Source organism: Mustela nivalis (genome assembly GCF_964662115.1).
Source record: "Mustela nivalis genome assembly, chromosome: X".
NCBI classification, from domain to species: domain Eukaryota; kingdom Metazoa; phylum Chordata; class Mammalia; order Carnivora; family Mustelidae; genus Mustela; species Mustela nivalis.
Window position 1 is genome coordinate 32,977 of NC_139040.1, and position 26,226 is coordinate 59,202.

A 26,226-nucleotide genomic window follows, 5' to 3' on the forward strand; every position below is an offset into this window, starting at 1 on the left:
AGCCTCAACAAAACTGAATATAAGTTATTATTTTATATATATGTGTGTATATGTGTGTGTGTGTGTGTGTGTGTGTATGTAAGATATATAAGATATATATAGATATAGATATATCTATATATTTTTAAAGATAAAATGGAAATGAACCTTTAGGATGCTGGGATCAAGAGTATTTTTTTCTTAAATATCTTTACAGCCTGTACCTATGCTAATAATAAATGTACCAGTGATTCAAATAGTAAATCCAAGATTATAAGTAAATTGACATTTATGAAATTTGACAATGTCTCAGTTAAATATCTTACAAAACAACATAATAATTTTCATCCAATTTTATACAAGTCATTGTCTGAGATATTCCCCTTAGAAAGAGTGGTTCTCAAACTTCAATATGCATTCGAATCCTCTGGGGGGGGGGGCTTGTGAAAACACAAATTGCTGGGTCCCACTCACAGAGTTTCTGCTTCAATAGCTCTGGGGTGGATCCCAAAAACTTGCATTTCTAACAAGTTCCCAAGGGATGCTGATGCTGCTGGCCCAGGGACTACATTTTGAGAACCAGTGCTTTTAAAAAACTAGCATCATCCTAAATCTAAATACAATTGCATAGTCAATTAAAAAATAAACGATACATTTCTCTGGATTATTTTAATGTGCTAAAGAGCTTGACAAAACATAGGCTGACAGAATTTATATCACAGTTCATTATTTGAAGAGTACAAGAGTTTTTTTGGACCAATTCTTTCTCTCAATCAAGTGCTACAAACTTTCTGAGGAAGTCAAAAAGTTATACTTTAAGTACCTACTGATAACATCAGCTATCTAAGTACCTCCAGCCAAAACTACTTTATTCTCAATTGCTGAACTGTTGCAAGAGTCTCGTAAATTATTCTTGGTAAGCCAACTAACAAATTAGAATGAAAAAGTCTTAAGTACTAAGAAAAAAACATTCATATAGGAGTCAGTATCATGGATAGGTAATATCCATATCTTAGCTGACAGTTTTCAAAAGTAAGATTCAGGAAGTACTATTTCAGCCTTTCTTGACTAATGTGACCCCAATCAAGTAATCTATTAACATTTTTGCATGTGAACTATGCCATGAAACATACCTATGTTTCTGACCATGATTCCTTTCAGTTCATCCACTTGGGCTTGAGTCTCCACCACTTTGTCTATGCCCTTATTCTCAGAGTGATGCTTCTATAAGAAAACAAGATTTAACTTACTCAGACATTATTTACAATAGAAAAACAAAAAGAAGAGGAATGACAGTAAGGAATGCTATTAAATTATGCCTGTACTGATACAAAAGATACATTCCATTTCACTTAAAAACTGTTATCAGGGGAAAAATATAGGCAGCATAAAAAAATGTTACCATGTAAGTGTACAGTATAAAAGTATCACCTTATTTTAAATAAAATAAATGTATTATAATATATCAATACATATATATACTTGAGACTCTTGCGGCAGAAGTACAGGTTCATATAATCTGTGCTCAGACAAGAAAGGAGTAAAGACCATAGTTGGGGCAGGGAGAACAAGGCAGGGAAAAGCACACTAAATTGTTCCCCGCTTCTTGGGTATGATGAGGAGACGCTGCCCCACCTTCTGAGCATCTATTCTTCTATCTGTTGGGATCTGAGCAGGCATCCTATTTTAATTGGGTTCTAATAGGACCTAGAAATCTAAGACATTGTTAATAGTACATATTTTGAAACTATTATCCATAGGTATCCATCAAGTCCCTAATATACAATATTCTAGTCAACTTACCGTGCTAAATGCTTCAAAGAGAGAACATTATTTAACCGACCCAAAAACTCCATGATGAAGATGCTCTTACTATTATCTCCATCTGCAGATGACAATCCTGGCACAGATTTATTCAGAGAGTCACACATACATATGGAGCCAATGACAACCTGGTTAAGCTGAGAGTTTTGCTGCCAGCTCACCCTTTACCTTTGACTATATATTGGTATATTTTTGGTTGGTGATGTTTTGTTTTGGTTTTTCCTTTAAAGATTTCATTTATTTATTTGAGAGAGAGAGTACACACATGAGTAAACGGGAGGAGGAGAGGAAGAGGGAGAAGCAGACTCCCCACAGAGCAGGAAGCCTGATGCGGGGCTCTATCCCAGGACTCTAGGATCATGACCTGAGCTAAACGCAGACACTTAACCAACTCAGCCACCCAGGAGCCCTTTGGTTGGTGATGTTTTACAGTTTCACATATATGAATGTTTTCTAGTGAGAAGTATGAAACAAATGAACTGAATGAATAAAGACATAACTATTTAAAGGAACTTCATCCTCAGAAGAATGCATATTTAGAAGTGTAACACTCAGGGCGCCTGGGTGGCTCAGTCATTTAAGCATCTGCATTTGGAGCACCTGGGTGGCTCAGTGGGTTAAGCCTCTGCCTTCAGCTCAGGTCAAGATCTCGGGGTTCTGGGATTGAGTCCCACATCAGGATCTCTGCTCAGCATGAAGCCTGCTTCCTCCACTCTCTCTCTCTCTCTCTCTCCTTGCCTCTCTGCCTACTTGTGATCTCTCTCTGTCAAATAAATAAAATCTTAAAAAAAAAAAAGCATCTGCCTTCGGCTCAAGTCATGATCCTGGTGTCCTGGGATTGAGTCCCACATGGGGCTCCCTGCTCCACAGGGAGTCTCCTCCCTCTGACCCTCCACTTCTCGTGCTCTCTCTCTCTCAAATAAATAAATAAAATCTTTAAAAAAAAAGAAGTGTAACACTCAAAAAGTATTAAAAAAAAACACATGAAGAAGTGAAAAGTAAAGCATTCAATTACAATAATTCTTTTTTTCTCATTCACAATATAATCATAGATAGAACATATGTCTCTTTGCACTCAAAGTGTTTCATGGCTAAAAGGGAAGCATTTTTAAAGGTCTCAACATCATTAGTCATCAGGGAAATGCAAATTAAAACCACAATGAGATATCACTACCCACCCACTAAGATGACTAAAATTAAAAAGACAGACCATAGCAAGCGCTGGCGAGAATGCAGAAACACTAGAACTGCTGGTGGGAATATAAATGGCACAACCGATTTGGAAAAAAGTCTGATAATTTATTACAAATTGTGGTACATGCATACAACACTACTTATCAAAAAAGAGAACTACTGATTTACACAACATGAATGAGTGTCAAAACTCTTACACAGCATGCAGGACGCAAAAGAGTATGTAATGCATACTTCCACTTATAGGAAATTCTGGAAAAGACAAAACTAATTCATAGTGACAGAAAAGAGACAGAGCAGTGGTTGCCTGGGGCAGAGTGTTGGGGAGGCGAATGACTGCAAAGGGACATCAGGAACTTTCAGGGTCATGGAGATGTATTTTGAAAAGGGTGGTATTTCACTGGTATATACATATGCAGAACTTCACTGAGCTGACGGTTTGGTATTCATACAGATGAGTAGACTTTCAAATGACTAAGTTAAGCTGTTGAAAAATTACAGTTGCCTTGGGGTGCCAGGGTGGTTCAATCGTTAGGCATCTGACTCTTGAGTTCCAGATCAGGTCTTGAACTCAGGGTCATAAGACTTAGCCCTGCATTGGGCTCCATGCTGAGTGTGGAGCCTACTTGAGAGTCTCTCTCTGTCTCTCCCCCCATTCCCCCTTTCCTTCCCCTGCCACACGCATACTCTCTCTCTCACTCAAAAAAAAACCCCACAAAAAAAACAAAACGAAACAAAAAAAAAAAACTACAGGTGCCTCATGGGAGGACAGAAGGTTAATGTACCAGTTAAGAGGCCATTTGGCATACTGAATGGATTTATGCATTAGATGGGTAGCTCAAGTAGATGATCTTTAATGTCTTCTCCCATTCCTAGATACTTTGAACACTACATAGATAGTATCACTGATTATTTAAATTTTTTCTATCTGGGAAGCTTTATTATGTTTCCATTTAACAGCACAATCAGAAAAATATATTTGCAGGTCAGGGTCCCCTCTATTCAAAGTGCCTGGAGGTTATAAAGAAGGTATGAATCAAAATACTATATCCTGAAAAAGACCTTACCAACTGTGCAGCCAAGACACTTGAGAACTCGCTATTCATGGCATATGGGAGTGCTGTCTGTGCTCTTGAACCATATGTAGTCTGGAACCTCTTCTTTATCTCATTCAGAAAATTAAATGCTCGAGAACGTTCAAAATCCTGAAAAGAGACCAACACAGAGTTCAATCAGAAAGTAAACAAAGATGATATGATTAACAACAACCATAAGAACAGCTAACACTTACTGAGCAATGATTCCACAAGGAAGAACTAGCACTGACCTCATTTTACAATAAGAGAACAAAGGCTCTTAAAAGGTAACTTGCCAAAGGTCAAACAACTAATAAAAGAACTGAGAGTCCAATCCAAATATATTTATTTGACTACTGCCAACTGAAGATAACAGTATCTAGGTTAGTTGGGTTGAGGAGTAAGAGTTGGGTTTTACTTCCTCCATATCTTTCACAGGACCTGTGAGAAGGCCCAATATAAGAAGATGCTTAATAAATCCATAATAATAGTATGGTCTTTCACACACAAAGATAACACTACTGATACATACTTTGAATTGAGTTTTTTGAATATTGATGGTATACTTGAAAAGATTAAGTGAAGTACTCTTGTCTGGTACCAGTGAAGAAATAGAAAACTCAACTCTAGTGAACCCAAATTTAGTTATATTTCTTATCTATTCCAAGCCTTTTCACATCAGTTATTTCAGATATAGCTGGATTTTTAAAATAATTTTAGAAAACACTGTGAAACTAGGGATATAAATCATTATAATGATCTCTATGGTTGACACTAATCTCCATTTAACCCAGGATGATTAGTCTAACCTAAGGGTTCTTACACTGGGGTCAGTGGTCCAAATTCAAGAGGTCCATGTACTTGAGTAGAAGAAAAATCACATTAAGTTTTAACTGAAGTTTTAAATCGAGTGTAGGTAACAAACCAGAATAGTACCAAACAGCACTTATGACTGTCACCAAAGGAAACGTTTTTTTAACATACCACCAGTTACAGGTATCTCAAAATATCATTTATATTCTTCACTTCAAAATTATTAGTTCTCAGACCTATGACTAGATCTTGTCACTTAATGTAATTCATAAAAAAGCACACATATTACTGTACCAATTTTTAAAATACTCTGAATACTATACTTCAATATAACTGGTTTTGTTTATAATCATGTATTTCATACATTTCAAAACATCCTGGGAGAGGTCCATGAGTGTCGAAGGGGTCTGTGACTCAATAAAGGTTAAAACCCTGACCTATGGTAATCATGTCAATTCCATGCCTCTTTTCGTTGCTCAATTTAGAAACAAGTATGTAACCTAGTCCTAGCCAATAAGACATGAAAAGAAGTTCACTTTGAAGGACGGGGAGAGGACTGTGTGCTTCTGAGAACTTTCCTCATTCTTACAATAAGAGATTTGAAAAGACACAGTTCCTCTTCTCCGGACACAAATAAGAAAGCATGTGGTTCCATGCAACCATAGGGGAATATACTAGGAGGAAGCTGACACTAAGCACAGCAGATAAAATGACCTTAATGGCACTGTTAAGTTACAGAGCATTTTGGTCTAGAACCTAGAATCTACAAATACTCAAAAAACAACTTACCAAAGTGAACTACAGGTTTACAAAGTTGATCATGACGTATCATGATCTTCTTTTCCAAAGACTTATATACATTAAATTCACTATTGACATGAGCACTGGGTATTATATAAAACTAACGAATCATTAAACATTCTATCAAAAACTAATGATGTACTACATGTTGGCTAATTGAATTTAAATTGTAAAATTCAGTATTGAATAAAATAACCTATTTAATATTTCAGATAAATAAATTTTGAGAGCATTTGATATCAAAGGGTCATGATTATGACCAATTCTCACTACACAATAGGAGAAATGCAGAAATTGCAAGAGGTTAAGCTAAAACTCTCTACCGAAACTGAGCTGATTTGCATATACCCAGACATCAACTCTTCTTGTCACTTGCTGCTCCATATGATAAATGCAAAGTACAGAAAAAATTTCTAGCTATGGACAGTTATAATTACATCAACTTTACCTACTAAAGATAATTAAGAACTGACTTTATTAATAGTACACATAGTTAAATAGCAACATGTCTTCAAGTTACTTACATCATCAGTGATACAAAGATATACAATCCTGTCTTGGCAGATGTAATGAAACAAATAACTGTAGGATAAAAGATATAAAACTTACTGTGGTTATTAAGCAATATCTCTTTCATTTCCATCTTCTATCTATGTATAAGCAAATTTAGTACTACCAATGTGACCATATCATTTACAGATACTATCTATTCTCCCTCTCCTCCTCCCCTATACACCTGTTTCTCTCAAGTCAAACTGGTACAAATATATAAGACATTAAAAGAAAGTCTCTACCTTAAGTAGCACAACAGTATGCACATTACCCATTAAAATGGTAGCTACAAAAGCATAACTGGACTTTTAAGGCCTCTACAAGAGATGACATCTTAGGAGGGACATGTAATTAAAATTAACTTCCAATGAGCCATACGTCTTCCTTGCCTTCTTTTAAGATCTCAGAGGAATCACTTTTTCTACCAAACACTCAACACTCGCATTTATATGGCATCTACTTTGGGCCAGTTACTGGGTTGGGCGCTGAGGATACAAGTAAGCAAAACCATCAGTCCCTGCCTTCAAAAAGATCACAGTGCAGGGAATCACCAAGCAGCATGGTAAAACAGGAGGAGGAGTAAAAGGCCATATGGTGCTCTGGCAACATAAAGGAGACACCTAACAGAGTTTAGCAAAGGGTAATGGGAAAGACATCCTGGAACGAGTGATGCCTGAGTCAAGACCTGAAGAATAAGTGAGAGATGGCAAGGTAAAGAGCAGATAAAGAACCTTCCAGAGGGTAAAACCAACAAGCACAAAGGCCTGGAGATTAAAAAAAAAAAAAAAAAGCACATAATGGGTTTAGTACAGTCAAATGAGCTCACATGATTACAGTGTGAAATAGAAGAAGAAACAGAACAGAACCTGATTAACTGGCTACTGGAAATGAAGCAGAGGGATAACTCAACTTTGCCTCCCAGATTTCTACCTTGGGCAACTGGACAGATAGGAGTACTGCTGCATTATACTTTTAATGTTCATATAAAGGCTTGATATGAATTATAAGGAGGTATGGGAACTCAGGCAAAATGCCTTCCTCCACTACTCTAGAACTGCTCATGTCAATTCCATCAATAACTTCTGCATCACCATATCCAGTGGTTCTCTTTGAAACATGATACTGTTGACCACTTCCTTCTGAAAAGTGTTTTCTCTCCACTGGATTTCCCAACACCAGGCTTGCCTGGTTCACGTGGCAGTCTCTTTCCCTCTCTATTGATGTTTTCCAACATCCCCAGCTCCCTGCTCTTCTTACACACAGTCCCTGGATGGTGGCATCCGTTGTCATGTCCTGTTGTTTTTATCAGCTACCACAGTTATGATGATGATTCCCAAATCTAGATCTGACCTACTTCCTGAGCTCCAGGCCTACATACACTACTGTCTATTAGACACATCGAACTGGACGTACAATAGACAATTTAAATACAGTGTCCAAAATGGAAGTCATCATTTTCTCCAGAAAATTTGTACCCTAGGAAGTAACTTGGTACAAAGACAACAAAAAGTCACAAGGCATGGTCCCGCCACCAAGGAATCTACAGTGGGGTGACAGAGACAAAAAGTAAAGATTGCAGTTATAATATGGCGTGGTAAGTGCTACAGTATGAATAAACAAAGGATGCTATGGAGATAAGCAAAAAGAGGGCACCTGGCCTAGTCTTGGAGTTCAGGCTTTCTAGAAAAGGAAATATTTAACCTCAGAAAGGCAAAGTCAGATTTTTAAAAAGATAAACATATTCAAGTAAAAGGTAATGGCTACTGCAAAGAATAGGAAAAGAGAAAGAACCCAGCATTGAAATGCAAATAGCTAAGCAAGGCTGGAGACCAAAACTGAAAGCTAAAGTAGTGAGACAGGGGGCCAGAGAAGGAAGCAGGGGCAGATATTGAAGAGTCTCTGGAGTCATTAAGAAACTTTACCATGTGAGTTGAGGGAAATTGGGGGGAGAGACAAACCATGAGAGACTGTGGACTCCAAGATATAAACGAGGGTTTTAGAGGGGAGGGGGCGGGGGGGGTTGGGGGAGCCTGGTGGTGGGTATTAAGGAGGGCATGGATTGCATGGAGCACTGGGTGTGGTGCATAAACAATGAATCTTGGAACACTGAAATAAAAAATTTAATTTAATTTAATTTAAAAAACTTTACCTAGACTGCACAGAGTAACTGCTGAAGAAAAGGGATGTGATCAGAATTACCCTTTTAGAAGGATTAAATAATAATGAAGACAGCATCTCATTTGGGACCTGTAAAATGAGCAAAAGCTTACCAGGGGGCTGGGAGGGGAGAGACAGTCCAAAAGCATGAAAGAAATATACAACAAAGCTTGAAATAATAGAGCTAGGTCAGAGAATGGCAAGGACTCCTATACAGGTAAGTGTAGAAAGGTCAGGAATGGACAGAATTATGAAGGTAGAGTTTGGGCTTTACTCTAAAAGCAATGGGTTTTAAGCAAGAAAGTTTAATCATAGGAATGTGAAATACAGATTTAAGGAGGGAACAACTAGAAGCTGAAAAGCAAGTTAGGAGGAGGCTATTAAAAATGAAAACCAATGAAGGCCTAAACTGAACACTATGACAAGTGGGGACAGAGGAAAGGGAATGGAAAATTTCTTGCAGGACAATGGCAAGGATTTGGAGAGGAAATCAAATATGATTCTTCAGTGTTAGGGTTAGCCAACTGAATGGCTGGCGATGTTGTTAAAGAAGAAAGAAGCATCAAGGGGAAGAGTGGATTTCAAGAGGGAAATGGCTGTCTTACAGTAAAACGGACATTTTCTTTCAGTGTACAATAATAAGAGATATTTTTAATCAAGATGATGAAATATGGTTATAGGAAAGAAACCAAGGCAGAAGGTTAAAATAAATAAAAGGAAAAACTGGGTGATGGCACCTCACTCCGGAGGATACTGGGCAGGACAGGATCAGGGTTAGGGTTAGGGTAGCCTTCTTGTACTAGAATCGCACCTTTACTGGATTACATACTCTCGCTTCCCTCGTAGCTAGATAGGACTATGTGACTAATTTCTGGCTGATAAAATGTGAATGGAAGGTATATTCCCACTTCCCAGTCTTGCCTCTGAAAGGACTGAATGTGCTTTCCCTGGGCATTTTCCTGGGAACTGACAAGGAACACAGTGACCTAAGCCTAATAAGTTTTTGAAAACGCCTTAAGCCATACTCACAAGAAGCTGGAATTATTTGACCCCAACGACATGTGGACCTCTAAACTATACCAGCAGGCAGCAGACCACCGAACCTGCATAGTTCCAAAAGATGACACCCTAACACCCATTTTGGATGTGGCCAGATGATAATGGACAAGGATGAGCCTCCTGGAGAACAAAGCCAGGATTCAGGGAGAAAAAACAAAGGAGTTCCTCCAATGAACCAGAACCACTAACCACTCCAAGATCAGAATAGGGAGTCTTTGAAATTGCTGTGAAGTAGTTACTGGAACACTGCTAGGAAGCAGTGACTTCTATGTGTTTCTCATTCTTCCCTTTTCTAAATGTGAGTTTGTAACTTCGATGCTGGTGATGTTTTTCTACTTCTACCACTGTCTGTTGGGTTGGGCAGGGGGAGCAGGAAGAACATATGACTTCTCTTCATGGTAAGTCACAGGAGCCACTCCTGGGCCTTATGGAGAAGACTGTGTGTCACCCAGACTCTCTGAACTGGACAGTGACCAGATAAGGTTTTAGAGCCATCTCCTACAGAGAGGATATGTGCTTTTTGTTTGAGAAGAGTACACCCAGATATTTGAGAGGCCCAAAAGAGTAGAATGGAAGATTCCAAGTTGTCTCCTAATATCCTGTAACTTCTTGTAGAGTAACAGAATTTTAGCTAAATATACAGCTGCACACCTATGACAAATTCTAGCCTCCCTTCCAGCTAGGTTAGCTACATAACTATGTAGAGAAAAATAAAATGTAAGCCAAAACTTCTGAACAATAAAATGTTACCCTACTTCTGGCTTTGCCTTTAAAAATACCGGGCATGTAGGGGCACCTGGATGGCTCAGTGGGTTAAGCCTCTGCTTTCAGCTCAGGTCATGATCCCAGGGTCCTGGGATTGAGCCCCACATTGGGCTCTCTGCTCAGCGGGGAGCCTGCTTCCTCCTCCTCTCTCTCTCTCTCTGTCTCTCTCTCTGTCTCTGCCTGATTGTGATCTCTGTCTGTCAAATAAATAAATAAAATCTTAAAAAAAAAATACCGGGCATGCGATGTTAACAAGAACTAAAGGAGCTGCCTTGGCCAGAGCTAATTGAAGACACTAACTGAAAATGACAGAGCCACCCCAGAAGCCTGGAAGTACTCTTCTCTCGGCTATCTCATTTAAGTAACACTGTATTTTGGGTATCTCTCTTATGGTAGTTTAGACTAGCCTAGATCCTAAATTATACAAGGAGCTAGCTTTGGAAAGTAATAAGAACCTCCTTCTGAGATAGGAACTAAGGAAATTAGGATATGTTAAATAACGAAAATTTTTTAAGTATTGATGAGGAATGTTGAGGCACTTTTTATCTGGTTGCTAAGATTTCCCACCTATGCCCTCCCCAATCCATTCTCCAACCAGCCACTAGAGTGATCTTTCTAAAGCAAAATCTGACCATGTCACAACCCAGCTGGAAACCTTCAGTGCCTGCCCACAAAGGAAAGTCAATCTCTTAACATGGCTTATGAGACCCTATATGATTGCTCTTTTACCTGTCTCTTCAGCTTTATTTTCACCATGCTGGGCACCAGTCACAGAATGCCACCTGCAGTTCCCTAACTCCATACTTCTCCACCAGTTGCTCCTTCTAGCACTACCTTCCACCATCTACTACAATTATCTATGCACTCGACTGTCTCCTCCATTAAACTATATAACCTCTATGAGAACAAATATTGTGTAATTTCTTGTTGTATCCCCAGCACGAAGCACAGTACCCAGAAACAGTCAAGTGCTCAATGAATATTTACTGAAAGAATGAACATAGGAATATTACATCTTTTATCTGTATCATGTTGCACATATCCTAAAGCTCTATAAGTTATTTTTTACAAGTAACATTACCATACCTCTCTTTAAAATATTAATATCACTTTGATGATGAAAATAATTTAAATTCAACTTTATAATGAGTAGAACAGACCATTGTCTAAGCTGGTAAAGGTTACTGTTTATTCAAATTATCTACCAAGAACCTTGTTTTCTAGTTTTCTATCATTCTGATTATAACACAGTTTACGTCTTTCACCCTCTACCCATGCAGAGCAGAACTCACTTGCCATGTGAGTACGTTAGTTTGTTATTTTCAGAAGGTATCTTAGCCAGAATCTGCTCTGTCACCTCCAGGAAGTTTCCTCCACACCAAGCATGTTTGGCAAGGATAGTCGTTCCTCGGGCGACGACTGCAAAAAGAATGGCCATGGCTTCAATCTATCAAAAGGAAAAAAGACACACAACACTTAGAATATTTCTTTGACAAGATCTTTCAAAAGAAAATCATCATTTACCAACATCTACCTGAAAACGGTATTTTTTTCAATATTCACTTATTTTTCAATTGAAGTATATTTCACACACAATGTTACATTACTTTCCGGTATACAACACAGTCATCTGACAAGTCTACAATTTATGCTATGCTTACCACAGGTGTAGCTACCATCTGTCACCATGCAGAACTATTACAACACGTTGACTATATTCCCTATGGTGTACCTTTTATTCCCATGACTTACTCATTCCATAAATGGTTGCCTATCTCTCTCATTCCCCTTCACCCCTTTTTGCCCATCCCCCTTCCCTCTGTCAACCATCAGTTTGTTCTCTGTATTTACAGGTCTGATTCTGCTTTTCAGGTATTTTAAGCATTTGTTTAGATTCCACATGTAAGTGAAATCATCCAGTATTTGCTTCTTATTTCACTTATCACAATACCTTCTAAGTCCATCCATGTTGTTGCAAATGGCAAGAGCTCATTTTTTCTTATGACTAATAATATTCCATTGTATGTGTATATCTCCATATATATATATGGATAAAGAAGATGGATATGTATATATGGATAAAGATATGGTGCATGTATATATGGTATATATCTTCTTTATCTATTCATCTACTAATAGACACTTGGGTTGCCTCTGTATCTTAGTTACTGTAAATAATGCTGCAATAAGCATAGAGGTACATATATTCTTTCAAGTAAGTTTTTCATTTCTTTTGGTAAATACCCAGTAGTAGAATCACTGAATCATAAGGTATTTCTATCTTTAATATTTTGAAGAAGCTCCATATTGCTTTCCACAGTGGTTTCACCAATTTACATTCCCACCACCAGTGCACAAGTGTTCCCTTTTTTGCACATCCTTGCCAATACCTCTTTCTTGTCTTTTTGATACTAGCCATCCTGACAAGTGTGAAGCAGTATCACACTGTAGTTTTCATTCACATTTCCCTGATGGTTAATGATGGTGAGCCTCTTTTGATGTGTCTGTTGGCCATCTGTATGCTCTCTTTGGAAAACTGTCTATTTGGGTCCTGTGTCCACTTTTTTAATTGGATTATTATGTGCAGGGTTTTGGTGTTGAGTTGTATAAGTTCTTTATATATTTTAGATACTAATCACTTATGAACATATCGTTTGCCAAATATCTTTTCACATTCAGTAAGTTGCCTTTTAGTTTTATTGGTGGTTTTCTTTGCTGTGCAAAAGCTTTTAATTTTGATGTATTCACAATAGTTTATTTTTGCTTTTGTTTCCCTTGCCTTAGGAGACATATCTAGAAAAATGGTGTTAAGGCCCATGTCAAGGAAATTACAGCCTATTTTTCTTCCAGTTTTATGGTTTTGTTATTCACCTTTAGGTATTTAACCCATTTTGAGTTTGTGTGTGGTGTAAGACAGTGGTCCAGTTGTCCCAGCATCATTTGTTGAAGAGACTATCTATTCCCTGTTGTATATTCTAGCCTTTTTTGTTGAAGATTGATGGACTATACAATCATGGGTTTACTTCTGGGCTCTCTACTCTGTTCCATTGATCTATGTGTCTGTTTTTATGCCAGCACCATACTGTTTTGATTACTGAAGGTTTCTAATATATCCTAAAATCTGAGATTGTGAAACCTTCAGCTTTGTTCTTATTTCTCATGACTGCTTTGGCTATTTAGGTTCTTTTATGGTTCCATATAAAATTTTAGGATTAATTGTTCTAGTTCTGTGAAAAATACTATTGGTATTTTGATAGGTATTATACTGAATCTGAAAATTGCTTTGGGTAGTGTGGACATTTCAAAAATATTAATTCTTCCAATCCATGAGCACAGAATATCTTTCCATTTGTTTGGGTACCTGGAGACACTACTGCCCAAGATGCTATAATATTAATGCAAAACACTTAATAATAGGCTTAATTAAAAGGTCACAGTCTTGTACAAGTTTACAACCCTAAACCATACTGATATATAGAGAGACACACAAAATATGTACACGTGTGTATATATAAAATGTAACATATATGTTATACACACATTGATAGATAAGGTGCATTAACAAATTATACAGCACAACTGGATATCACCATTTGAAAAGCAATTACCATAAACAGTAAAGGGACATAAAGAGGGGATTCTTCCTTTTTTTTATTGAAGTATAATTAACATGCAGTGTGATATTAGTTGCAGGTGTACAATACAATGATTCAACAATTTCATACATTACTCAGTGCTCATCACCATAAGTGGACTCATAATCCCCTTTATCTATTGCGCCCATCCCCCCCACCTCCCCTCTGGCAACCACCAGTTTGTTCCCTGTATTTAAAAATCTGATTTTTGTCTCTTTTTCTTTGTTTTGTTTCTTAATTCCACATATGCAATAATCCCACCCTGAAAATTTATCTTAATGGTTCAACAGAAGTTTGACTCTAGATTCAGAAAGATACATATTAACAATATTAATAGCCCATATTTTTTTAAAATTTTTTTTTATTTTCAGCGTAACAGTATTCATTGTTTTCGCATCACAACCAGTGCTCCATGCAATCCGTGCCCTCTCCAATACCCACCACCTGGTTCCCCCAACCTCCCACCCCCTGCCCCTTCAAAACCCTCAGATTGTTTTTCAGAGTCCATAGTCTCTCATGGTTCACCTCCCCTTCCAATTTCCCTCAACTCCCTTCTCCTCTCTAACTCCCCTTGCCCATATTTATTAAGTGCCTGTGTATTAGGCACCATTTTAAGCACTTTACAACTATTAACTCGCTCAATGCTTACATCAATTAAATTACACACTATTATGATACTTCTACTAAAATGTGCAAACTGCAGTACAGATAACTTACACAGTTTGCCTAAAATTACAGAACTAGTAAATAATAAAAATTGGGACTCAAACCCAGGCGGAATGGTTCTAGAACCCATAATCTTATCCATACAGTATATACTGCCTCTATTATAAAGCCATTATCCATAATAGAAACAAACTGAAAAGAACCCAAACCTTCCACAAGAGGAATGGTTCTTTAAATTATGTTAAGATCCTTCATAAACAAAACATTTCTAAAACAACACAGGAAGAGTTTAAGGTTATTTTTCTCATGTTGATGTATTTGTACTATTTTTCCACCCAACAGCCCCATTTCTTTTATATAATGGTATAAATTTATAAAAAGAGATGTCCAAGTACCTTCCTATTCTTCTACTAACTCTTCAACTCAATGTTATTTCTTAACATGTTCAGTTCCATCCAACAGGCCAGTGGTTCTTAAACTATAGGTGAACGAGTTCTCGTGGGTGGAGGAGTGACAGTCACTGTTAAAAATTCAAACTCTTGGCATCATCACCTAAAATTCTGAATCAGTAGACTTGAGGTAAGACCCTGGAATAACATATTTAAGACAAGCCTACTTAGACGCAGGTGACTCACTTAACCATATTTTGTGAAACACAGCTACCGACCACAAAGTGCCTGAAGTCAGGGAATCCAGAGATTCCTTCTTGGAATCCCAGCACTGAAACACCGCACATGAAGCAGAAGTACTCATCTGTGTCTTGAGTTGAACACCTCTCAGGGTTTCTTCAATCTCTAAAGGAGGGTGTTTCTCAGAATTGGGTCCTTAGCCATATTCTTTCTGGATTTCTCTTTACACATATGTAGTAAGTTACAATTTCCAAATCATTTTCTCATACATTAACTCCCTCGATCTTTTTTAAAAGCCTCACTGACCCTATAACATGCTCCAGATACTGCTCCATTTCTTAAAATCATAGTCTATACACTATCTCTGCTTCTCTACTTCTTTTTAACTCTTTAACTTACTGGGTTTTGACCTCAACGGTCCACAAAACCATGATTGCTAAGATCATCAACAGCCTCTATGCTGCAAAATTCAGTGGACACTTCTCTATTCTCACTTATCTGACCTCTTAAGAATAGTCAACACCGCTGACTAACCCTCCTTCTTGAAACACTCCCACATGTCTGGCTGCTCCTTGTTTTCTTGCTGAGCCCTCTTCCTCTAGCTGACTTCCAAATGATGACTTTCCATGGGTCTTGGTTCTATGCTCTCTCATCCCAAGAAGAGCTCATCTATACCTGTCATTTTAAACATGATCTATTTGCTGAAGACATTTTGCATATAGAAAAAAAAACAGGGCACAATCAAAGTTAAGGGAAAACTAAAGACAAAACTGAAGGCACAACAAATAACTGAGGGAAAGACAGATGAACAGAACAGGGACCCACAGAGAAGACTGAGAAGGACCAACTGAGAAAGTGAGAGGAAAGCCACAAGATTGTGGTGGCCTGGAAGCCAAAAGGAAAGCAAGTGTCAAGAAGGAACACATGTCAGCTCCTATCTGTGTTTACTGATGCACAGTAGGAAGACTATAAAGAGCCACTGAAATTTTATAAAGAAGGAAGTCATTGGTTAGTCCAAGAGACATGCAGTAGAGTGGAACAATAACACAGAGAGAAACAGAGATGAGAAATTATATGGTCCCTGATACAGATGAAAGTGTAGCAGCTTCAGTACCTTAATAGCTTCAAGAAGAAAACTGAATTTGGCAACAATACAAAAAAGAAAATCTAGTGTCTTAGTGGACTGTAAGTTCATTATGAACTAACATCAGGTAATTGCTTAAAATGCTTAAATCCTAAATCACATTTTAAAATAGGGTGCTTTGATCTTTTTAAGTACTATTACCATTATACCCTGTGTGCTGGTTAGAACATATGTGGAATATTGAGTTCAACTCTCAGTACAGCATTTCAAGACTGGATGGAAGGGCAACCTTATGGGTAAGGGACCTGGACATTCTATCGTTTGAAGAATAGCTAAATAAACTAGAAATATTTTAAAAAGAAGACTTAGAGGGAATATGACAATAGCCTTCAAGTTTACATGAAGTACAGTCACCCAGAACAGGGAGTGCACTGTTTGGAATATAATTAGGAACAATGGATGTATTTACAGGGAAGCAGTGTTTTGTTCAAGAAAATCAGCGCCCAATTAAAACATACCTGTTAAATATCAGGTACATAGCAACAGAAACTTTCTTTTCAGATGCCAGTAATAGGAATTTCTTACTCTCTTCTAGACTGTTAAAAACGTCACCTATTATCAAGCCTCATGTGCCCCCACTGTAACTCTCATGCAATAGAATCTGTAATATCCTTTAAGTTTTAAAATTCCAGTTAACAGTGTAAAATTAGTTTCAGATGTATAATTCAGTGATTCAGCACATCCATACAACAGCTGGTGCTCACAAGGGTACTCCTTAATCCCCATCACCTGAATCTGTAATGTCTTTTTGTTTTAATTAACACATACCATATTTGTTTCAGGGGTGCAGGTCTGTGATTCATCAGTCTTACATAGTTCACAGCACTCACCATAGCACATGCCCTCCCCAATGTCCATAACCCAGCCACCCTATCCCTCCCCTGCCCCAACAACCTCAGTTTGTTTCATGAGATTAAGAGTCTCTTATGGTTTGTCTCCCTCTCTAGTTTCATCCTACTTCATTTTTTCCTCTCTTCCTCCACGTATCAGCAAGATCATATGATAATTGTTTTTCTCATTTCGCTTGAAAACTGGAATAGAAAGAACTGAAAGAATACTACATTTAAAGTGAAAACCTGCCTCTGCTAATTACTAGCAGTATGTGAAAGTGTAATAAACCATAAAATGCTATATAAATATAATATGCAAGAAAAAAAGAGGGAAAAGATAGGCCAGAGAAGAAAGAGAAGGAAAAAAAATGATATATAAAGGAAAGTCGTGTCTCAACACTGTTCCTCCATTCTCTTACTGAAGCTTTGCTTGGTCCCAGAGCCGTTATCCCAGCTTTACTTCCTTCCTGCTAAGAATCCTGTATGAGTTTCCTGTGGCTGCCTTGACAAAGTATCAAAAGCCACAAAGGTTTAAAAGAACAGAAATTTATTGTCTCCTACTTCTGGAGGCCAGAAGCCCAAAATCAAGATGTCGGCAGAGCCAGGCTCCCTCAGAAATCTATAGTGGACAATCCTTTCTTATCTCTCTCTAGCTTTGGGTAGTCTGCTGACAATCCTTGGCATTCCCTGGCTTTCAGCTGCAGCACTTCACAATCTCTGCCTCCACAGTCATATGGTATTCTTCATGCGTGTCCACGTTTTCATATAGAAATCTCTGGGTCTTTTCTTTTATTAGGACACCCACTCCACTATGACCGTCATTTTAACTTACATCTTAATTACACCTGCAAAGACCCTTATTTCCAAATAAAGTCACACTCACAGGTACCATCTGTCAAGATTCAACGTATCTTTTTTGAGGACACAAAACATCTGAGAACCTCACTATTCCTCCCAAATCATTCTTCCTCTTCCCTCTCCATATATTCATACCACTCTTTCCTTACTCTCATTAGAAACCTGTCCATAGAGAGAAGGGCCACCTCCAACAACTTGGAGTTAGAAAGGCCTGTTTCTACTTCTACAAGAAGATTCTAAGGACACCTTTGTTTTAGTTGCCACGATTAAAAAAAAAAAAAAAGATATGTCATGGGGGAATCCAACTGAGAATTCTAGATGTAGTTTTTTTAAACTGTGAAGATTTTCAAGTCCATCAAATTGAAGATTAAGATGTTACCAATTGGCATAATAACTGAAATGCCCCGAACAGCATTACTTATAAAGAAAAAGGCATAAAGCTTCAAAAAAAATTTTAAAAAGGAATTTTTGAAATATATCCATTTGTAAGTAAGGGATTACCTGTGTTAAAAACAAATTGCTTGGGGCACCTGGGTGGCACAATTGGTTAAGCAACCAACTCATGGTTTTGGCTCAGGTCATAGTGTGCCAGGCTCCACACTCAGCACAGAGTCTGCTTAAGACTCTCTCTTCCTCTATCCTTCACACACACGCGCGCGCACACCCGCACACGCATACACACACACCCACATACACACTCTTTCTCAAATAAATAAATCTTAAAAAGATTGCTCCCCATTCCCCATGTCCCTCTCTAGAAAAAAATACATAAAAATAAAAATAAAGAACAAGTTACATATAGCACAGCAACAATGAAAACCCTGCTCCTCAGTGGAGGCATCTTCAAATAGACGATGAAGATGGTTTTAGGGAACTGAGTAAAGAAAAAGGCCAAATCAGTTTTTCTACATTCAAGTCTATGTGTTCTTAGGATTTTTTAATTTCTATATTCTTATTTTGATAACATTAAAAAATGTCTGTTAATATTCCAGATATACATGTATACCCTATAAATGATGACACACAATTCCATGCTGCATTTGCATTATAAAGGCCAAAGAGCTAAGAAATTCTCTAAAATGACAGTGCCGAATTTTTAATGTCTTAGAAGCATATCTGGCTGCTCTTAGGCTGGCACATCCTAAAATCATAATCACAATCATGACTCAAGCACTCTTGTATTCCTGTTGTGTTTTTTAATCAAAGACAAAATTTATCTTTTACCGTAACTGAAAGATCTCTGCATAATAGAAACCTTTTATTTGAAGAATTAAGATTTGACATTTAGAAAGTGACAGAGGGACAAAATAATAATTAGCTCAGGCTAAGGAGAAAATAATATTTAAAGATGTGTCTGTATTACATGGAAACCAAATGACACTAAAACGTGTTATATGAATAAAGGTTGTGCAACTGTCCAAACAGAAAAAAAGGGGAAGAATTAACTTCTCACATAGCACATGGTTAACAGTCAATACAAAATCAAAAAAATGCATTCTGTATCATTATTTATATTATTGCAAAGGAATGTATTGTGTTAATCCTTGCAACAGTTCATTAGCAGAATGTTTCAAAGGAAACATTAGATTGCTTCCACCCTCACATACTATGAAATTGGCCCATTAAGTTAAATGGGAAGGGGGCATGGAAAGTGCTTGGGAAAGAGATGGGAACACATTTTATGGAAGAGGTATGGAACAAAAGAAGGCACAGAGTGAGAACAAACCAGGGAAGGTAAACTGGCCTGATGAGGTGGAATGGTCCACGTTTGGTGAATGAGAAGTTTTAGGAATAAGTACAATGACCTTTTATAAAGAAGGCCTGTGTAAATGAAAGGATTAATGTATTGGATCAAATTGTTTTTCTAATTCAGTTCAACACATATTTTTTGAGGATTTAGTATATGATAGCCAAAGGAGTAGACACCGGAGATATGAAGCCCAGTAAGAGAGGAAGCCATAGTACAATGGGAAAGACAGACATAAATAACTGCAATAAAGTGTAACTAGTGAATAATCTAAAAATGTACAAATTTATTCAGACTTCTTAGAGGTTTGTGATTATTTCACTGGGTGAAGAAAAAATGCAGGTGTCAGCCTATGTATTAGGAATTTACTCCACATACTGTTATAATTACTCCTCTGGAAGAGAGGGCCAAGTTCGTTTTATCCTCACCAGCTCACAGTGCCCAGCACAGTGCATAGCATATAATTTTCCGTCAAATATTTGTTAAATAAATGAATGAATACTCAGCATTTTTTGGTTTAAACAACAGTAACTTTATATTCAGTAAGACCTGGTAAGAAGGATATTTTGATTACTAAATTACCTCCTTAATTAAGATAAAACAGTTCAACTGCTTTAATCTATTCTAATCCCCAACTTTCTGTCAGGGTTTTAGGAGGAAATAATCCAATGACAGATAAACCACCAATTCTGATGTAATAACCTTGGAGGAGACAGAAGAATGAAGAACAAATACTGATATGGCGGAGGAAAAGAAGAGGTGTTTATGAAAAGCCTGAAGTCTGGTTACAGATCTGCTGTATTCTTGCTGGTGTTACAAATATTCTTTTATGGTACTCTTCTGAGATCAAATTCAATCTCTCTGACTTTCTGGGGATAGGAGCCTACCCTGTCAAGTCAACCACCTGCTCTATTTTGCATTAACTATCACTACCACATCACATCATCCGGATTATTCCTGTTCGCCCACACACACACACAAACATGTAAACTACTTAAGAGTAGAGATCTACGACTTGTTTCTAGCTATATCCCTTGACCTTAGAAGAGTCTCTAGGACATACTAGCTGTTCAATAAATACTTATTAAACATGTGAGTGAGTCTGCTCTCAGCCACAGCTATTCCAAGGCCTAACATGTCTCTCGGATCAAGGGTGGAACAATGGAGGTACAGGTAGTTGAGCGCAATTAATAAGAGAAAGAAAAAGACTTGACAACTGATCATTTGTGGGTGGATATGAAAGAGGGAGATGTAAGACATTTACGAAAGAGTCTAGTACATGGTCTGAGTTTGTTAAATATTGGCCAATTATTACAATAACATACAGGTCTGAAGCTGTGGAAATAGGTTTGGGTAGAGATAATGAGTCCTTATCCAAACCGAAGAGGAATGAAACAATGGTGGTGAAGGGCACGCGGAGGTGTACAAACACACGAAGGAGCTCAGAAGTAGGTGAACCCAAAAGTGACGTCATCAAAACAAGGGCGTAGAGATTAGTTTTTAGAAGACTCAGATCTAAAGACTGAATCTCAAGATTCAAAGGCTAAAGAAAGGTCTTGCAGAATGCGAACTGAGGGAAAGTTAACATTTCTCCTTCTTGCAACAACTTAAGTGACGCATTCTAACACTCCTTAATTCGAGACGTTTTCAGCGGCACAAAACGCAGCTCGCCAAAACTGAACCCGCCCGACAATTCGAACCGTCGACACCAGAGAAGCCCAAGTCACCCTTGCACTGCCTCCTCACTCCACCCCACCACCTTCTCGTCCACACCTCTGCCCTCCCTCCGCCGCCGTCTCCCCGCCTTCTGCCGAGCGCGCCCTGTACCATTTACCTGTCCGGGCACCCCCTAAGAGCGCGTAGGCTCAAAATCGAGCGGCGTAAGCCAGGGGCGGACCACCGACTGCCCGCTCCCGGAGGAGGTTGGGACCGGACGCCACCGGCTTCCGCGTAAAGCGCCCCGCCCGCGCGCGGCCTCCTGGGAATGTGAGCGTTCCTCCAATGAAAATGGATTGTAGGGCGGGACCTGCTGCATTCCCAGCCCCGGCACTTCCCAGTAGCCGCACTGCATTCTGGGAGTGGTAGTTCCAACTGGCGTATCGCCCTGTCTGTCTCACAGTCAATAACTTGTGCTAAACATCATCAGGGAGTTCCTCCGGCAAAAGGAAGGATGCAGGGCCACAAAGAGTTCACCAGCGTTGAGTCGGTGGGATAGATGAAGAGCGAAGCTTGCCCCGACATCTCTGTGCTTATTCTAAGCAGGTAACGTCTCCTGTTATTGCACAAAGTAGAATTCGTGTCTCAGGAGCTCCCTACTTTCGCCACGAAATTTCCCAACCTCCTTAGACCCCTCGATAATCCTTTCTCCCATTCTTTTGCAATAATAATAAAAATAATAACCGTTCCTCCTTCGCCTCCTCTCGTTTGATCTAAGCCTCCTCGCCCCTTCCCCTTTACATTCGTGTTCTCTCTTGCCAACTGTGTCTAGCTCCACTGATGAACCCTTCCTTCTCATGACTCCTCAAATGGCTCCCTGCTTACTTGCTCTTTATTATCAGCATTTAAAGAATGGCAGAATTTCTCTCATCTAAAACATTCCGAAGTCACCTTTCTCAACTCCACACCCCTCAAAACCTGTCACCGCACAAACTTAACCTGTGGTCTTTTTCCCATCTCTCTTTTCCAGTCAAAATTCTCAACTGTGTTGCTAAAACAATAGACCCTTCTCAACAATTACCATACTTCATACTTGCAGGATTTTACATTGATTATTTTCCTCTTTAAATCCTCTTAGTATGGGATGCTTTAACAAAATATCACAAACTGGATGGCTTAAACAACAGAAATTTATTTTTTACAGTTCTGGAGGCCGGGAAGTTTCAGACAAGAATACTGGTATGGTTAAGTTTTGGCAGGAACCTGCTTGCTGACTTACAGACTGTTGTCTTTTTGCTGTATCTTTACATGAAGGCGAGACATCAGCTCTCACACATCTCTTACAAGGGCAGCAATCTCATTCATGAGGGCTCCATCCTCCTGGCCTAATTAACTCAGAAAGACACCACCTCCAGCTACCTCTCATTGAGGAGCTAGACTCCAACATATAAATTGGGTGGAGACACAAACATTCACTTCATAGCACTTTCTATTCTTTTATCTCTAAGGTGATTCACATTCCTCATTCCCCTCCCACTTTTATGGCACCTCCTCATTTTCTTTTGAAATGCTCATGACCCATAGTGCTCTGCTCTATGCTCACACGTTTCTTGGGTAATCTCCCCATCCCCACTGATTTGGTTATCATCTGTATGCTGAGGATTCCCACATATAGGAAGCCCAGAAAAGACTCCTGTAACCCAGACTGAAATATTTAATGACAGCTGGGCATCTCTTTCAAGCACTTAAAACTTAATGTAGTCCTCAGATGACCTAGTACATTTCCACTCTACCCTCTCCTGTAACCTGTTTTTCCTTCTCCTCTACTCCCACCTCAGTGAACAGCACAACCGTGCAAAATCAGTTGCTCACACTAGAAAGTTGGCCATCATTTTGAGTAATTTCACTCCCTCAAAGTTCACATCCAAACAATCAGCAAGACATATTAATTCTATCTCCTAAATGCCTCACTTGTAAAGCTTCAGTTTTCTCATCTTTAAAATTAGTATAATAACAGCACCTGTCTTCAAGGGTTGTTGCAATGATTAATGAACACTAGTGTCAGGTACAGAGTAAGCACTTGATGTCAATAAGTATTTATCAAACAAGCACTGTGTTTGTCATTGGTTCTCCCTCATTTGGTCTTACAAAATGATAACTAATATTTACTTTTATTTAGTTTATATTCAGGGAGAAAGAAAAGGAAAAATGATAAATGGTGAGATAGTTTGTGCAAATTACCTCTACTCCATTCCTCTGTATTTTTCCAAGCATGTAAAAAAAAAAAAAGTACTGGTCATGAGGCACTATACACATGGTTCTAATAATATGTGCAGGATATACCATACCTTAGTTATTGTTATCAGCTCCGGGTGGGCTATAGACAAATTGAAGTACATTAAGAGAATCATAACTGAAATGATCAGGGCACTAGAAATCAGAAGGATTGTCTCTGTACCGATAGTGTCTCCTTCACAATCTCCCCACCCGCCCCTTCTTGTCACTTAAGATTATTCTATCTAAAACAAAATCTGATCACTTTGAAATCCTACTTAAAACCTTCATTGGAGGGGCGCCTGGGTGGCTCAGTGGGTTAAGCCTCTGCCTTCAGCTCAGGTTATGATCTCAGGGTCCCAGGATCAAGCCCTGCATCGGACTTTCTGCTCGGCAGGGAGCCTGCTTCCTCCTCTCTCTCTCTCTCTGCCTGCCTTTCCGCCTACTTGTGATCTCTTTCTGTCAAATAAATAAATAAAGTCTTTCTTTAAAAAAAAAAAAACCTTCATTGGATCCCCATTATATAGAGGATAAGGTCTAAGATTCTTAACAGAGAATTCAAGGCCCTCCATTATCTGGCCCCTCTCTACCTCTCCTGCTTCATATTCTGTCTCTCTCACCAAAACATTCTGTGTTCAAGCCTGCTTCTCTATGGTGGCATTCACACATTCATGTATCCTTCCATTCCTTCCACTATATGTACTAAGTGCCTACTGTGAGCCAGGCCTGTGATATATCCTGGAGATATAACAGTGAGAAAGACAGACAATGTCCTTGCCTACATGGAGCTAACACTTCAGTACCATGCTCTTTCATGTCTCAGTGCCTTTGTACATGCTGCCTCTCCTATCTAAATCTTATTTATTTTTCAATACCTATCTCAAATATCACTTCTTCATTTTTCATTAAAGTATATACTTCTTCTTTTTTCACCTTTATCCGCCCCCTGCAAAGGTTTACTTTTCATATTAGTATTAATTTTATTTAGTACCTATTCTTTGTGAGAGGGAATAGTGTCCTAGAAAGAGAATGATGTTTGGAACCAGACAGTCCTGAGTTAAGAACTATGTGAACCCTAAATGTTGCCTCAATTTAGAGATTTTAGGGCTCTATCTAAAGTAATATAGCTTATCTAAAGTAATATATCTGTGCTCCAAAATTTATATTTCTAGCACAAGCCTTTACATTGGGAAATCAGGGAAGGTCTCTCTCAGGAGGTAACATTTAAGCTGAAACCTGAAAGTCAAGAAGGAATCAGCCACAAGAAGGTAAGAGAGAACAGAATTAAAGCCAGAGTGACTGGAAGGTAGAAGAAGTGAAGAGTGGGAGGAGGAGAGATCACACCAGGTTTCTTTCTGGCCTTTAAATATTGTGAGCTCCTTCCCATTTTATGATCTTTGTACTAGCTCTCTGTGCTTGGAGTTCTGTTATGTCTTGTTTTATGGCCAGAGGGTCTTGCAAGACTGTGGAAGCTGGAAGGAATTTGGATTTTATTCTTTTATAACAGAAAATCATTAGAGAGTTTAGAGCAGAGCAGCGATATGATCTTATATGTTTTTTTTTAATTAGCCTTATTTAGCATGCCAATACACCATTTATCCTGGTAATAAATTAATATCTACAGTTTTAAAAATATATTGGGTAGTTTCCAAGAAAAATGCTTCTGGATATATACACTAATGTGCATACAGAACTATTTAAATAGGTGGCTTTGTAATTTTATAGTTTTCAAATTCAGATTCTGTTACTATTTCATCAAGTTATTGAAGAATGGAATCACTTCTTTATGATTGATGATTTTAGGTAGTTTGAGTGTATGAAGTAAAGGTTTCAACTTCTATTTCAGTTCCTGTAGCTACGAAGCCTGGAATTGCAGAACTAATGGTTTAGATAACCTAATCCAGTTTCCTAATTTTGTACATGAGATCTTCTGGTCTTGGCAAAGGTTACAAAGCTAAGAAACAATGGAGTCTGGATTACAAACAAGCTCTCATGTACTAATAGAGGCTCTAGAAATGTCTGTTGGGCTAGTGCTAACCCTATCTGGGAGACCCTGGTTTTACATTCCGCTTAATAGGATTGAACCCCGATGTGTTATTTTGTGGTTCACAGACAAATCCAGTGACTGTTGCTTTGACATCAAAATCATGTACATTGTTGCATTCCATCACTGATCCCCAGGGCTGTTTATGCTTCTTTTCTCCTGGATATTTGGTCTTGGGCAAATTTCCTTTTAGTTTTGTGTTCAAAATGGTCCTACGTCAAGAGTGCCTGTTCTCCTTTGAAATTCCAATCAGCAGAGGGAGCTAACACATTATCAATAGCTACAAAATCATTGGCATTTGAGTATGGGAGAGTTAATTTTTTTTCTTTGTGGATCATTCCAGTCAGAGTCATCACTTTTATCCTGCTCTGTTTCTCTGAGCCATCACTGGTTCCAACACCAGGTTAGGGTTAGTTAGTTAGTGCTGAGGTGTCTTTCCCACACAGCAATGAAGTTTCTCACCATTTATTTACATCTGCATTAGAACAAACACGTTCAGCATCCAGCTTTTGATGAATTATTG

The 26,226-nt window shown here is 38.4% G+C and overlaps 1 protein-coding gene across 6 annotated transcripts in view; it reads right to left on the minus strand.

The window, feature by feature from the left end:
• VAMP7 (vesicle associated membrane protein 7) overlaps positions 1-21,794 on the minus strand; it is a 43,553-nt gene extending 21,759 nt beyond the window's left edge. The window contains exons 1-6 of one of the 6 annotated variants that reach the window (XM_082716672.1): positions 21,564-21,695; positions 14,917-15,081; positions 11,513-11,667; positions 6,212-6,269; positions 4,065-4,202; positions 1,113-1,203 (exon numbers count right to left, since the gene is read on the minus strand). In XM_082716672.1, coding sequence (XP_082572798.1) covers positions 1,113-1,203; positions 4,065-4,202; positions 6,212-6,269; positions 11,513-11,658 — 433 coding nt within the window. In that variant the 5' untranslated portion in view covers positions 11,659-11,667; positions 14,917-15,081; positions 21,564-21,695. Of the gene's footprint in view, positions 1-1,112; positions 1,204-4,064; positions 4,203-6,211; positions 6,270-11,512; positions 11,668-14,916; positions 15,109-21,563 lie in introns of those variants that run through there. The other 5 variants (XM_082716673.1, XM_082716671.1, XM_082716674.1 and 2 more) reach the window with 5 other exon arrangements.
• Between the last annotated feature and the right edge of the window lie 4,432 nt (positions 21,795-26,226).